Consider the following 16,350-nt stretch of genomic DNA (forward strand, 5'->3'; position numbering starts at 1 on the left):
AAAATAAGAAGCAAACCATACCCTTCTCATGATGGAGATGGCTTCTGTGGAAAGGAATCTTGGGTAGCGGACTTCATCATTTACGATACTGTCAAACACCTCCTCTTCATCATCTCCAGGGAAGGGGGACTCCCCAACCAGCATCTCAAAGATGAGCACCCCCAGGCCCCACCAGTCAATGGCCCGTGTGTATGATGTCTCTGTCAGGACCTCTGGGGCCAAGAACTCTGGTGTCCCACAGAATGTACTTGTGCGGTCTTGATAGCCCATCCCTAGATAGAGCATACAAGTAGACAAAGAGAAATAATCAACAAAGCAAACCACAACACAGGAAAACTAAGTCAGACTCCACTACTAAAAATAAAATCAATGGCCAATGTTTTAAATATTACAAGTAGGTACAATATTACAAGTAGGTACACAAGGTATATTACAAATCAGTGACAGTATTTTTGACAGTATTTCAAACTGAAGGGAGTACATCAGAAATGTTTTGGAAAGTTCAGGAGAATCAGGCAAAGTTATTTGATCTTTTGATTTAGTTCCTGGTCTTGTCCATTCGACTGGTCTACTCGGTTCTCGAGTCCTGTATGGCTTCTTTTTTTTTACCATTGTAGAGGCATACTGAAGACTAGTAACATGTCTCTGAGAAAGTAATTGTTAATTGATCATATTTTGTAGAAAGAAAAGAGAAACCAATCTGTTTATTACAATCGCTAGCGGGTAACGTTGGTTAGTGGTGTAACCTCGGTTTCACATCCCCATTTTCAAATCAGGTGAATACACACGGGACCCCAATAGCCAGTTAACTGTAGTCCTGGACTAAAATGCTTAAGTCAAACATTCTCGACCCACCTTCTTTACAGAGGCCAAAGTCCGCAATCCTAACATAGCCCTCTGTGTCCAGCAACAAGTTATCCAGCTTTAGGTCTCTGCAGAGGAAATCACAGCAGTGTCAAAGGGGCACTACAGTCAACTATCAATTCAGCACAGGCAATGTTAGGTTAATAGCAATGCATGTAGCACAGTGAGCATTTTACCTGTAAACAATCTTATGGTCGTGAAGATACTGTAATCCCAAGACAACACAAGCAGCGTAGAACCTAATGGAGAGGGGAAATATTTACTAGAACATCTGCTACACAGCATATAAATATACATTTCACAAGACAACCACACATCCACCCAACTGAAAATAAACCTTATATTTCATTAGGACAAATTTAACTATATTACTCCACCATGAAATATGGTTTTTCCATATTATTTCAATAACAGATTTTCATTTCAATTAATCCTTTCATATACATGTTGACACAAATTATTCCCTGATTTCTTTGAAATTAGATGAATAGGCCACATTGTATTACCAGATAAATGTGTTAAATACACATTAAAATCAAATTCAGAAAAAATAACCTGCCTATAAACCTTAATAAATTATATTTGTTGTGCCCCATCTAGAATCAAACTAAAATGTCTGTGTTAGTGGTCTATTGAATAAAAATCAGTTATTACAAATCAGGTCTCACTATCAAACTTCCATACTAGCCAAATATTCTTCTGACATCAGTTGTGCCAACAAAAAAACAGCACTATAGTTTCTGTTTTACCCACTCAGCAGAGAAAGACCATTTGCAATATTTTTAAGCTGAGGTTTATCTGCTGCAGCTACACTTGATGGGCATTCCTTTAAAACTTATATCCTATCACTTAAATAACTCGACCAATATGCGTCAATGTGCCGTATAACACATTATTGTAGCAGGACAGAGTAGGCTGTCCTGCCACAGTAATAAATTAGATGTTTATTTTTAATACTTTGTCGAGAATATGAGCCTAATACTTTGCAGGCAATGAGCCTATAATCATTATTTAACTGTAACTTTATTAACTTTATTCATGTATGTGAAGCTTAATTGTTACCAACCAAAACAATGTTTTACAAAATCACAATATATTTCTGCTGTTTTGAAGGCCATATAAACAATTCTCTAGGGTTACTTCCAGCAGTTGATTATTCTCAATTGGCTCAGTTACCATAACTCACAAATAAATAAAAGTTTAGGGTTAAAGCAAGTGATTAGCCCCAAATACAATGCTTTTAGAGTAACTTCTTCATATTATTTCACACATTAAATAAATGTGCATATTCATAGGTTGAAATGGTATATCAGACTCCACAGTTGGAGAAACAATGGGAAAGTAATGCTGTATTGAAAGCTGATAAACTTGTACCAACATTTACCTTTTGGAAGGTTGTAAAACATTCAAACTTCCTAGACAGCACTCTGTTGACACCCCTTCAGCACTGTTCTGTCACAACCTCTTAAGCCTTAGATTCTCCCATCTCTTTAATCCCATCTCTAGACAATCTTGTCAGTGAGATGCTTCACTCTGGGCCACCCCTACTTTGGTTCAGGGCAATAAGCTGACCAGAGAAGCCAGCCTAGAGTCCCCAAAGACTGTAGCAGGGCTAGGTTGGACATCTCACTCTCTACTGTCTCTGCAACTGATTGCTCACTTATTGTTAGCTAGTGATAGCAAAGCTCATCTTCAAAGCCTGTAAAAAGACAACAAGCCCTTCAAATTCACAATTTATTGTCAGTTTCTTGCATTTACATTAGGATTTTTTCCAATTGTAATGGTAACATTCTTATTGTGAAATATTGTAAAAAATATAATGAATGCTCACATAAATCATGAAAATATTAAATACAAATGGATAGGTCTCCACTCCCTTTGTAATAGCAATTCTAAATTAGCTCAGGTGTAATCAATCACTTCAACATCACATCATGTAAATTGGTCTTCACATGAGGTAAATAGTAGTGATTCTGTGGCGTTAGATATGTCAAAGTATTATTGGTGTGAAATATATACAATCCGTGCGTAAATGTGTAATCTGCATGAAGAGAGTGACAATCCATGCAAAAATTTAAACTCTGTATGAGCAGATTGACAATCCGTATGTAAATTTGCTGTGAACACAATAAATACACATTAAAATCCCACAAAATAACAAAGATTTACAAATACATGAAAACATTGGTGGATCGCAATTCTGCACGTACAAATTTAAATTCTACATGTACGGATTGCCTTTTACACACAGACAGTTTTGAGACAAACATTCCACCAGTCAGAGGGAAAATAACTCATATCACTTGGGTATTTTGAGATTGATGATTATGTAATTTCCTTCCTTTCAGAGTAGGACCACGAAGTCTTTCTGAGAACCTTTCATAAATGTAGGCTAAATGGAAAGCGATTACAATGCATTTGCACTTGTATTTGCAGATCTGTAAAGAATAATGTGCCAGGCCATTCAGACCTCCAGTATCCGCCAGAGCCAACGCCATTTGGCTTTTGTATTTGTATTAGCATATACATACTCCGCAGCATTTTTAGCCAGCCACCACATCAGTTCATCAACTGTGTCGTTATCTAACTATATAGTAAACTATATACACTTCTAAAAAAAATATTTTATTACAGAATTTGTTTGTATTAAGTTTCTAATGAATTTGAAGAATACAAGAACATGTTTGTACTGAAGGTCTTATCATTAGAATAGCCTTACAAAATATTATTATTTCAACACAGGCTATAGAATGTTCAAAATAAAAGGACTCCGTCACCTAATTTATATTACAAGCTAATAGTAAACTCACAGGTGTCCAACTCATTCCACTGAGGGTCAAGTCTGGAGGAGGTTCTTCTTACCATGTATAGACCTGCCAAACCTGTCCAACATTTTTTCAGTACCAAACACATGCAGCAAATTTGTTTTGTACATTATAGAGGACTTTTGGAAGGTTTGTGTTTTGAAAATGGAGACTTGATGAAAACTACCCAGACCCATGGTCTTTTATAAAAACATGTCGAATGGGTCTTGTTATGGAAATTTTGAACTAAGATGCATTTGAGAAATGTCTATTGCCTGGTATGTAACTATTTTCTTTGATTGTGACGCATGTCTGTATAAATATCAGCATCACTAGGTACTTTGACCATCTCTTCTTCTGCCTAGACCAAGAAGGGTATCAGTCCTTTCGTTCCTTAGGAATGAGGCCTTTGGGGGAAGTAGGAGCAGTTGGCTTCTTTAGGTAAAACCTCACCAGCTCATGGACAGCTGCGAAAGGGGTGAGAGTCAGGGCGCCTGGCTTAAATTATTTTTGGGATTCATCAGTGCAGGTACCCGGGTTAAATTCTGAAGTCAGGAGGTAAGGAAACAGTAATGTTAAATATGATTCTGGTAATATGTGATAGGGCACTTTTAAAATTGGCAGACAAGGTTAGGGCCTTGAACATCTCACTTATGGGCCGACGGGTCTATTAACGATGTTAGGGCATGCTAATTGAGATGAAAGAAATAGGGCATTTCCATGCGTTAGGGCACTTCTATGCGTTAGGGAGCGAGTATATGTGTTAGGGCACATTCGGTTAAAGTGGTTCTGACGTGCGGGGCAAGCTCACATTACATAAGATAAATTAATAAACATGGGTCTGTTTCGCCACGCATGTTTTTGCTGCTTTTGATAATGGATAAGCGTTGTGGTACACAATTTTAAGGAGTATAAATCAACTCAGCAGACCCAAGTGTACTGTAAGGGTCTGCTGGGAACGTCTGGCCGAGTCTCCTGTCAGAGAGATCTTTAACTCCCACCTCTGGCAGAGCTTCGACTGGATCCCGAGGGAGGCTGGAGATATTGAGTCCGAGTGGACCATGTTCTCCACCGCCATTGTCGAAGCGGCCGCTCGGAGCTGTGGCCGTAAGGTCTCCGGTGCCTGTCGAGGCGGCAATCCCCGAACCCGGTGGTGGACACCGGAAGTAAGGGATGCCGTCAAGCTGAAGAAGGGGTCCTATCAGGCCTGGTTGGCTTGTGGGACTCCTGAGGCAGCTGACGGGTACCGACAGGCCTAGCGGACTGCAGCCCGGGTGGTTGTGGAGGCAAAAACTTGGGCCTGGGAAGAGTTCGGTGAGGCCATGGAGAAGGACTATCGGCTGGCCTCGAAGAGATTCTGGCAAACCATCCGGCGCCTCAGGAGAGGGAAACAGTGCCCTACCAACGCTGTTTACAGTAGAGGTGGGCAGCTGTTGACCTCAACTGGGGATGTAGTCGGGCGGTGGAAGGAGTACTTCGAGGATCTCCTCAATCCCGCCGTCACGTCTTCCATTGAGGAAGCAGAGGAGGAGGGCTCAGAGGTGGACTCGTCCATCACCCGGGCTGAAGTCACAGAGGTGGTTAAGAAACTCCTCGGTGGCAAGGCACCGGGGGTGGATGAGATCCGCCCTGAGTACCTCAAGTCTCTGGATGTTGTGGGGCTGTCTTGGCTGACACGCCTGTGCAACATCGCGTGGCAGTCGGGGACAGTGCCTCTGGGATGGCAGACCGGGATGGTGGTCCCTCTTTTTAAGAAGGGGGACCGGAGGGTGTGTTCCAACTATAGGGGGATCACACTTCTCAGCCTCCCCGGGAAAGTCTATGCCAGGGTTCTGGAGAGGAGAATATGGCCGATAGTAGAACCTCGGATTCAGGAGGAACAGTGTGGTTTTCATCCAGGCCGTGGAACACTGGACCAGCTCTATACCCTCTACAGGGTGATGGAGGGTTCATGGGAGTTTGCCCAACCAATCCACATGTGTTTTGTGGATTTGGAGAAGGCATTCGACTGTGTCCCTCGTGGCATCCTGTGGAGGGTGCTTCGGGAATATGGGGTCCTGGGTCCCTTGCTAAGGGCTGTCAGGTCCCTGTACGACCGAAGCAGGAGCTTGGTCCGCATTGCCGGCAGTAAGTCAGACTTGTTCCCTGTGCATGTTGGACTCCGGCAGGGCTGCCCTTTGTCACCGGTTCTGTTCGTAATTTTTATGGACAATTTCTAGGCGCAGCCAGGGGCCGGAGGGTGTCAGGTTTGGGGACCACACAATTTCGTCTCTGCTCTTTGCGGATGATGTTGTCGTGTTGGCCCCTTCAAGCCAGGACCTTCAGCATGCACTTGGACGGTTTGCAGCCGAGTGTGAAGCGGTGGGGATGAAAATCAGTACCTCCAAATCCGAGGCCATGGTCCTCAGTCGGAAAAGGGTGGCTTGCCCACTTCAGGTTGGTGGAGAGTGCCTGCCTCAAGTGGAGGAGTTTAAGTATGTAGGGGTCCTGTTCACGAGTGAAGGAAGGAAGGAACGGGAGATTGACAGACGGATCGGTGCAGCTTCTGCAGTAATGCGGTTGATGTATTGGTCTGTCGTGGTAAAGAAAGAGCTGAGCCGCAAGGCGAAGCTCTCGATTTACCGGTCAATCTACGTTCCTACTCTCACCTATGGTCATGAGCTTTGGGTCATGACCGAAAGGACAAGATCCCGGATACAGGCGGCCGAAATGAGCTTTCTCCGCAGGGTGGCTGGGCGATCCCTTAGAGAAGGGTGAGAAGCTCGGTCACCCGGGAGGAGCTCAGAGTAGAGCCGCTGCTCCTCCACATCGAGAGGGGTCAGCTGAGGTGGCTTGGGCATCTGTTTCGGATGCCTTCCGGAACGCCTTCCTGGGAAGGTTCCGGTCCCGTCCCACCGGGAGGAGACCCCGGGGAAGACCTAGGACACGCTGGAGGGACTATGTCTCCCGGCTGGCCTGGGAACGCCTCGGTGTCCCCCCGGAAGAGCTGGAGGAAGTGTCTGGGCATCCCTGCTTAGACTGCTGCCCCCGCGACCCGGCCCCGGATAAGCGGAAGAAGATGGTATGGTATGGTATGGGTTTGCAGGTCATTTTTTCTTTGATGCCATGTTTTGGTTTATGATTTTGCCATTCTGTTATTACCTACAGTTGAATGTGAATCCCATAAGAAACAAAAGACGTGTTTTGCCTGCTCACTCATTTTCTTTACAAATGGTACATTTACTACCAATTCTTCAAGGATATGCAAACTTTTGAGCACAACTGTATATCATTTAAAACTTTCATCAGAGCTGTTTCAGTACTGCGGTGTGACCGCTTGAGTTCAAAATATTTACTTCTCAATGATCTTGGAAGATTATAAAAGGGAGATTTGATAGTCTATAGATGTTCAATATAGATGTATAAAAAAAATAGGCTTAATAGCAGCTGTTTTTTAGAGACATTGGGAAAATGCCTGATTGCCGAGAGCCATAAACTATTTGTTGTAGATCCATTGTTATAGAGTTAAAAAAAATATATATTTAAGTCAGACTGCAGTGTGTCAAGACAACATGTGGAAGCTTTAAGATGAACTGTTTCTTCTAGGGATTTTTGATCAATTGTATTAAATTGCAACATAATAACCAAGTTATGTCTTGGTGGTCATAGTGACGGTACAGTGTCATTATTTGATTGTGTAGTTCTGATGGTCTGTCTAATACTCACATTTTTTCATTAAAGAAACACGCAAATTCATTACATTTCACAGTGGACATAAGTTCTGTTGCTATCTGCTTTAGGGGGTTTGTAACTTGTCGACCATGGCAAATCGATTGTTGATTGTTGATATTCTTGTTGATCATTCCCGATCAATGTTGCTGTCTAGCCCTGCATAACTCAGTTGAAGCTACAAAGGCTTTGTTTATAGATGACATAGTGGATTTTAAGTTCAGTTTTTCTCTACTTACTTGGTTCTCCATGGTGCTTTCTTTTTGCTCATTGTATTCTTTACCTTTACCGGTCCAAAACGATCCATGACATTCAATACTTGGTGTTAAAATTATCCAGGAGTACACAAACTGGCCTCCACAAACTGAGCATTGGTACTCTCGTTAATGTATCTTTTCTTAACAGAAAAAGAGTTTACGTGAACATCCAGGATAATTAGTGATTCCAAATAGACACAGAAATGATCAGACAGGGCAAAGTCTTTAACCAAGACAGAGGAAATATCGAGACCTTTGGAGATAACCAAATCTAGAATGTGGCCTTGAGTGTGCATACGCTCTTTCACATGTTGAGTGAGATCAAAAGTGTCAAGTAGTTCAAAAATTTCTTAGCATTATTATCTGTATTATTATCTATGCGGATGTTAAAATCCTGTTATTATATCTGTTATATCAACAGATATAACAGAGTAGTTCAACAAAATCATCAACAAAATATGCAGAATATCATAGAGGACTGTAAATGTTTAAAAACAAAATTTTAGGAGCACCCTTCAATGTAAAACAGAGGAATTCAAAAGAAATAAGATTACCAAGTGTATTTTTTTTTGCACTGGAATATGTATCTTTGAATAGGGCAGCCACTCCTCCTTTCCTACAATTTCGACACGTGTTCATGTATCCCCATTTTGTAGGTGCTGTCTCGTTGAGAACAGTAGCAATACAACCTTCTGTTAGCCATGTTCAGTGAGAAACATAAAATCTAGGTTGTAGGATATGTAATTTACCAACAATGATTTGTTGGTGAGAGATCTGATATTAAGTAAAGCCATCTTAATAAAAAGAATAGGGGTTCCTAGACTAATAGGTTGACATGTTACAGATTAGACCGGTTTACTTCATAAGTTGCATGCACATGATTCATACTATATCTGATCAGCACAAAGTAAGGTAGAAAACTGATCAGAGATGCTACCAAGAGGCCAATGGCTTTTGTGTGCAAGAATGTTCAAAGTGTGCATGTAAGAATAATTTCCCTATCACTCCACAAATATGAACCGAAAGGGGGCAGGGAAGCCATTACTCAAGAAAACCAACCAGGGTAAAAGTCAGAGCCCCAAGCTAAATCCAATCGAACATTGCTGGCTTGACTCTTTCGTAAGAAATTGCTCAAAATCAAAACATATCACAACAGGTATTGGGACAGCACTTTGTTGTGAAGTCTGCATCGATTGGGGCTTCATTGATATGCTTACTGGAGAGTATAATTCCTAGCCCCTACAATCTCAAAAATGTCTTCTCCCTTTGGCACATGCAGGACTGATTCTGGACATAATTGTTTGCTTACGGCCCCCAACTGGGGGCCTAGGGGAGAAGGGGCCCCAAATAAAATGTGCTAAATTCTCAAATAAATGGTTAAACTAATCTGTGGCTTTTTCTGTCAGAACCCTTTTCATTATAACCATTCAAATGAAAAACTTTATCATACATCTTTTACATGGACGTCTCATGGTAGGGAGGGTAATGAAAAATGGGTCAACTTCAACCATAGGCAATTATGTATGAAATGTTTTGGTCAGATGAGGTGAACTCAGAGGGTGACTAGTCATACGTAATTACCCGGATAAGAAATTGTTACTCACACAGCCCGTGGTTCTTGGAATACGTCGACGTGTATGTGCATCATCAGGTCACCACCAGCCGCATACTCCATGACAAAGCACACGTGTTCCTTGGTCTGGAAGCATGCAAACAGGTTGACCAGAAAGGGATGTCTAACGCTGTTCACAGTCTCAAAGATCCGCTTCTCACATATCAGGCTGAGGAAAGGACAGAAGGCTTTCATCAGTCAGTTTACTTCATTTATAATTTTCTATTTTCAAAAGTAATATTGATATTGCCATAAAGTTGTTCCTACCTGTCTACCTCATCACGTGACACAATGTCCCCCTTCTTCAAGGCTTTGATAGCAAACATCTCCCCTGTGCGTCTATATTCAGCCAGGAGCACCTATGGAATTTCAAATGAGTGATTAGAGCGGTTACCCAGGCAGGGTAGCCTATTGGTCAAGAACAAGTTTGCTGTTTATTGATTTGGCAAGGTGGAATAACCTGTCGTTCTGTCACTGAGCTAGACAGTTAACCCTAACTGCTCCCAGGTCAATGTTGTAAATATAAATATATTTTCAGCATAAATACCTGATAAAATAACAGTAAAAAACTAAAATAAAGGACATACCTTTCCAAAGTGTCCTCGACCCAGAACTGCCACACACTTAAAGTCTTTGAGGCTAAACTGGAACTCTTCCTCAACTCTTGTGTTTGTCATGTTTTGTATAGGTATCCTCTCATTGTCCAGCTGCTCTACAACAATATTGTTGTCTATTTTGCTGTTCAGCATGCTGTTCCTGCTGTCATTCAGGAAGTCAAATGTAGACAGGGCATCCTAGGGGGGAAAAAAACAACAGTAAACATTACAGACCTGAGACAGTATTTTGGTCTACAGGTGCTAATTTCAGTGTCCCTAAGGAGTTCAACAACTGACAAAATTACACATTGGTTTATTAACCCTGCAAGCAGTCAAGGGAAGTTTACCTCATTAAGTAATTCAGTTCATTAAAGTATGCATCGCCCAGAGCACCCAGGCCTCCCTACCAGGAAACGATTGGCATAGGGGGCTTTTTATTGTCATTTGTGTCTGAGACTTAAAAATAGTGATACAGTCGTAAAACATATTGCTACCAGATGTAATTGTTTGTTGAATAATTTGCAAACAAGTCATCGAAAATCTATGTACAAAAGATGACAGCACCCCATGCTCAGGTCTAGCTTCTATGGTAGTGTTGGGCACTGATTCCAAAATTTTAGAATGTGTGGCACAAATCCAGATTTTAGTCATGGAACCAATATAATCATCTGCACAGTTGTTCAAATTATCTTTGCTTGACATTGAGAAGCTACACATTCACAATCACATTTTGTGACCTTGGAATGGGATTTGTGGAAAGCGCAAAAGAAACTAAACCAATGCGTCACTTGCTGTTATACATGGTCAATACTAATAAAGTAACCAGGAAACCAGAATTTCCTTTCGTAATTTGGGTTTAACTATCCCATTAAAATGTAATAAAAACAACATCAGAGTTGCCAAAAATCTTCTTAGCAGAATGAACAATAGAAACAGTAAGAAGTGTTGAATTGATACGTTATATCCATAGCTACCTGTACTGCTTGTACGTCTGTAATTCTGCTTTCCAAAATGGGCTCTCCAATAAAAGCCACAGACTGCCTCTTCGAGGGCAGGGAGGGCTCTTTGTCAAAGTCCAGTTTGGTCACTGTGAGGTCACTGGAGAGAGAGAGAATTTAACTAAAATGCTATCATGATGCTTTAACTTAATTTTTTCCACTACAACAATGCCAAAGGGGTTTTCTGGATGCTTCTTTAAAAAAAATATAATTAAGAACCAATTAATCATGATGAGAGGAGCATGTGTGAGTTTCTACATGCTTGTGTGTATATGCAGCTATGCATGTACCTGGGGGAGGCTGAAGAAAGCGGACGGAGGATGGCCTGGGAGTCAAGGTCCAGCTCTGTCCCCACATCAGGGAGCTGCGCAGGACTAAAGGAGTTGTTCACAGAGGGAATGGCTCTCCTGACCAGCCGACCCCATGTGGCGATGTTGATGTTCATCTGGGGGGCCCGCAGGAATGTCTTACCTGAGACAAAATCGAACAGAAAAGGAAAGATTTGATGGTTAAAGTGATTGAGAAACCTATTACGAATAATGAATTAACCACCATGGTCAGTCTTCCATAAAAGGTGATTTATTCTGCAGAATAAAAATGTATTCGATAAAGACCTTGTTGTTTAGAGAATATCTTCTTTTGCCTTTGTAGTTTTGGTCTTCGCTCAATAACTGGGTTGAAAAATGTAACCTGAGTGAAAAAAACTTAAGTAGTCAAGTAAATATTATGAATAATTACCATTTGCAGCATGATTGTTGAGGAACTGGATAAGTATAAATTACCTCAGCGAACAATGTGCCTTGAGGCTCCAGGTAAAGACACATGCCATGGCGCTGGTTATCCAGGAAGTCTTCCAGACGTAGGAACTTGACGGCACATAGCGATCTCCAGTCCTTCCAGTAGACTGAGATCTCCAGCTCACGAGACTGTGGAAAAGACACACTAAGTCCCACATGATCTTCCTTAACACAAATCATTAGTCCAATTATAAACCTGCGGCATGGTAAACTATTAGACGCCTTAGTAGCAGCTGTCCCTGGCATTCCTCATTTAGATTAGAGAACGGTCCTCAAATTGCCTCTCGACATGGCATGCTACAGCGTTCTTGCATCATTTTAAAAGTCAAATTCAATACTTTCAAAGACCTTTTTCAAAACCTCAACAAATATCATTAAAAATAAATAAAAAATCTACATTTCTTTGATAGAAAAGAGACAATTTATTAAGTCTTACTTCAGTTTTTGTAATGGTGTATCAACACAATATCCATTGCATTGCCATCAGTGTCGCGTCAACCTGACGTTTTACCTACTACAGTACACAGAGCAAATTTTATCGAAAGGGGAGATAAAGTTTTTGAATTTTTATAATGGGTAAGTAAAATATTAGTTTTTCACAATTATTTTATTGCTCCTTCACGGTAATGTCTTTATAAGGGGTGAACTGGGACATACAAAAACCTCCACTTCTCTAGGATCAGTCGTTCGCCATCCATCATCCAACTTTTACCATAACAAGGTTGTTGTCAACTGACCCATGGCATCTTCCCTAAAAAATGTCAGTCCAAAAAATAGACTGACCAAAGTAATGCCCGAAGCCCAAATACCTGAAACAAACATTATAGGCCAGTATGAATTACCACTATTTGTAGGAACTTTTAATGAGTCAATACACATTAAATCCACCTCCAAAAATCTATCAATTTCTTATTATTTCAATTCACAACACAGAATGAACATGCGCGTTGGCCGCCTCAGAGATACATGAGGATTGGACCCTGCCACTGGACATGACGCAACATGAGTAGTGTAGCAGAAGTCATTTATTGCAAAGGGGGCTTTCCTAAGGTTTGACAGTTGATGGCAATGCTGAACGCTCGATGGCTGTAGTGTAACTCCCACATAAGCTGTTCAATATCCCCCCACCATTGCTTCGTAACACCACCCCAAACTCTCCCCAAGACGTGGTGTAGCTCTGCTGCACTCTTCTCAAATTCACGGCCTTGGTCCACCAAATTGCACCTTGCCTCGTACTCGTTTCCTGCCAGCACCAACCATCTCCGAAAACGTATATTCTTCTAACTATTTTTTTATTGAACTTGCATCTCCCCATCTTGGCTCATCCTTATCCAGCAACTACAGACGACAACAAAAAGATAACATGCAGCCAGCTGTCAACATCTGTAGCTACATCTGTAGCTAGCTAATGTAACGTTAAACTTATATTAATGGTGGAGTCTCTCATTTTCTAATACTAATTTAATCAAACAAATACACGTTAAAAACACGTTTTACCTACAGTGCCACTATGAGTGACAATTTTTCCATCAGCCTTAAATGCACAATCTGCAAAAATTATACCTATAGCAAATGTACAGTAAATTTAAGACAATTTACAACCTTAATTTCCCTGATTTTAATTTAAGACCTTTTAAAACAAAGAGCCGCGGGAACCCTGTGATAGATAACATTTAAAAAACATTAACCAATAATGGAAACAGCAAGTATCAACCAATGTTTTTGCAGGTGATATGAGAAAGGGCTTTAGCTTTACAGCATAACTGAGCTAAAGCTTAAAGTCAAGAGGTCACAGTTATCTAGTAAAATACAATGTACTGTATGTGTTTTAAAGGAGTTGCAATGTAGGTTTTATAGGAAACAGTCTCAAGCTATATAACTGAACTCTTTATTTTGGTTTAATAAAAATAAAAACATTAAATTGGCATTCCAATTCACAATAGGAATTGAATAGGAAGTGATACCAAGTTATTGTGAAAATACAGCATCTTATTGCGGAGTCCCTTGCAGTACCCACTATGGTAGTTTGTATGAAAGTATGGTTTAATTTACCCTGTCAAGTTCCAGTGTAAATGTCTGGTCCCAGGACTGGTTGCTGACAGGTTTCCAGCTGGTCTGTTCCACTTTAGTGTTGTCCAGCTTTAATACAGCACTGACCTCATCTAAACAGAAAATTGAGAATACATTCATAAAAACTGGACCAATGGTGATGTGCACCAGGCAGAACAAGGTTACACAAAACATGGCAGAACACAGTTAAAGTACTTTTCCAAATGCATACTCTTGCGCAATAAAAAACATGAACCTCATTTCATCACTTTGTTCAGCTTGCAGAAACGGAGCAACATTTTACAGCTAAATGTTAAGCAGGCCAGAAGGAATTCAACAATCAGACCAGGACAAACACTGATGTGAGTCAATAGAGCCACACTCAACTAGAGAGGTCGTCAGTCTTTGCAAGGTTACGTGAACTGGCTCCCTTGCTCTTGTTGCCTCTGGACATGAAGGAGCGCTGTTCACTGGGACTCCATCCAGGCAGGGTGGTTAAGGGAACCTTACTGCGACCTGGAACCCCGTCTAGTAGGTTTTGACAACCCATCAGACGCACCTCCAATGTGCCTGAGTGGGAAAACAGCAAAGGTTAGGTAAGTCTCAGGCACTGCAGACATAACATTGAGGAACACCAGGGACTGTGTGACATAGGAAGAGGGGTGTTAATCTAGGAACAGTTGTCCACTGTCCATGTTATCTTATCTTCAATCATCACTCGTACTCTGAGAGGCTTGATACATGCTGTAGCTGCACTATGCACAGGTTATTATGGTCAAGTAGCATGACTGAGCAGAGTGAGTGAGGGATTACAAATTGGCTATCTTCCAGCAATTATTTGTTCTATTCACAGTACAATGTACACATGTTTTGAGTGGGAACGGCTATGTTTTGTGTGATCTATGTGCATGTCAAGGAAGCTTGTGGAGATCAACTCTCTGGAGAAGATCTTGTGTTGAGATTTAAGGCTTAACCTATAGTAAGGACATCATTAAGTGGTTGGTTCTGAAGGAGGGTCATGTGAATGCAGCAGGTTTGTTGGAAGTGCTAGACCGGTAATGAATACTTGCCGGTAAGTGCAGCAGGCTTGGTGACCGTGCTGTACTGGTTGTGTGTAGACATAATGCTCTGGCGCGGGCTAAGTGGTGGCGAGGCCACCATAGCTAGTTCATCCATGATGAGAAGGCTCTTAGGATGGTTCTTAGGCAGCTCATTCAGCCTCTGCTCCAGAGACAACTTTAGCAGATCCAACTTCTGACTAGACTCATTAAACCGGGCTTGAGCCTGGAGAAGAAACCAAACCTTAAATTGAACACTTAACATGATGAAAAATACAGCCACATAATGTCAGGGTCTGGTGAAAAACAACAATACAAATACATTTTAGGGATATCGATCATTCCAGGTAGGAAGCATAAGCGATTGTGAATCGATGTCACCTGTTTTGGGGCAAAAGAAAGTGACAACAGGTGCACTGGAAACAACAGCAAGACAACCGCCAAAAATTTAATGGTTTTGCAGGAGGTGGACACACAATTGCTCTCTCCTTATCCATCCTGACTGATTCTTCTCTAGTTTTGCATTTTACTAGTGTCCTTGTCACTACGAGCAGTATGAGGTGTTCCCTGCAGCCCATTCAAGTTGCACAGGTAGTCCAGCTCCTTCAGGATGGCACATCCATAAGTGACCGTCTCAAGAGGGTATACTTTGTCTCCGAGTAGTCTCAAAAGCATGGGGGATATACCAGGAGATGGGCCATTACAGGAGGAGGGCTGGACAGGGCCATAGCAGGGCATCAATCCAGCAGCAGGAGCGGTATCTGCTCCTTTGTGCGAGGATCACTACCAGAGCCCTACAAGATTACCTCCAGTGGGCTAATGGTGTGCATGTTTCTAACCAAACTGTCAGACAGGCTATATGAGGGTGGCATGAGGGCCTGATGTCCTCTAGTGGGACCTGTTCCCACAGCCCAGCACCATGCATGTGCCAGAGAACACCAGAATTGGCAGGTCCGCCATTGGCACCCAGTTCTCTACACAGATGAGAGCAGGTTCACACTGAGCACATGTAACAGAAAAGAGTCTGGAGGTGCTGTGGTGAATGTTAAGCTGCCTGCAATATCATTCAGCATGACCTGTTTGGTGGCGGGTCAGTGATGGTCTAGGGAGGCATATCCTTGGAGGGTTGCACAGACCTCCATATGCTAGCCAACGGTAACCTGACTGCTGTTATGTACTGGGATGAAATCATCAGACCTTACACTGTTGCAGTGGGCCCTGGGTTCCTCCTGGTGCAGGACAATGCCCAGCCTCATGTGGCCAAAGTGTGCAGGCAGTTCCTGGATGATGAAGGCATTGATGCCATTGACAGGCCCTCACGTTTCCCAGACCTGACTCCAATTGAGATCCTCTTGGATGTTATGTATTGGTGTATCTAATGCAGTCATGTAGTGCCACAGACTATCCAGGAGCTCACTGATGCCCTCATCCAAGTCTGGGAGGAGATCCCCCAGGACACCAAAAGCTGTCTCACCAAGAGCATGCCCAGACGTTGCCGGGAGTGAATACAGGCACGTGGGGGACATACACACAACGGTGTCACAGTACCAATTACCGTGATGACAATTTAATACATCCAGATTCAACACAATATCACAACTGAATCA

General features: G+C 42.0%; 1 protein-coding gene across 4 annotated transcripts in view; it reads right to left on the bottom strand.

Annotated features, from left to right (window-relative positions):
• LOC105030535 (serine/threonine-protein kinase N2) overlaps window positions 1-16,350 on the bottom strand; it is a 69,665-nt gene that overhangs the window by 9,025 nt on the left and 44,290 nt on the right. For all 4 annotated transcript variants that reach the window (XM_010904437.4, XM_013131734.3, XM_034293740.1 and 1 more), the window contains 13 exons: window positions 14,756-14,969; window positions 14,073-14,255; window positions 13,689-13,798; window positions 11,622-11,765; window positions 11,454-11,529; window positions 11,130-11,310; window positions 10,816-10,939; window positions 9,833-10,039; window positions 9,513-9,604; window positions 9,238-9,414; window positions 1,041-1,103; window positions 856-932; window positions 22-272 (listed from right to left, as the gene is read on the bottom strand). In XM_010904437.4, coding sequence (XP_010902739.2) covers window positions 22-272; window positions 856-932; window positions 1,041-1,103; window positions 9,238-9,414; window positions 9,513-9,604; window positions 9,833-10,039; window positions 10,816-10,939; window positions 11,130-11,310; window positions 11,454-11,529; window positions 11,622-11,765; window positions 13,689-13,798; window positions 14,073-14,255; window positions 14,756-14,969 — 1,899 coding nt within the window. The remainder of the gene's footprint in view (window positions 1-21; window positions 273-855; window positions 933-1,040; window positions 1,104-9,237; window positions 9,415-9,512; window positions 9,605-9,832; window positions 10,040-10,815; window positions 10,940-11,129; window positions 11,311-11,453; window positions 11,530-11,621; window positions 11,766-13,688; window positions 13,799-14,072; window positions 14,256-14,755; window positions 14,970-16,350) is intronic.

This window comes from Esox lucius, chromosome 8 (assembly GCF_011004845.1).
Source record: "Esox lucius isolate fEsoLuc1 chromosome 8, fEsoLuc1.pri, whole genome shotgun sequence".
Lineage (NCBI taxonomy): Eukaryota > Metazoa > Chordata > Actinopteri > Esociformes > Esocidae > Esox > Esox lucius.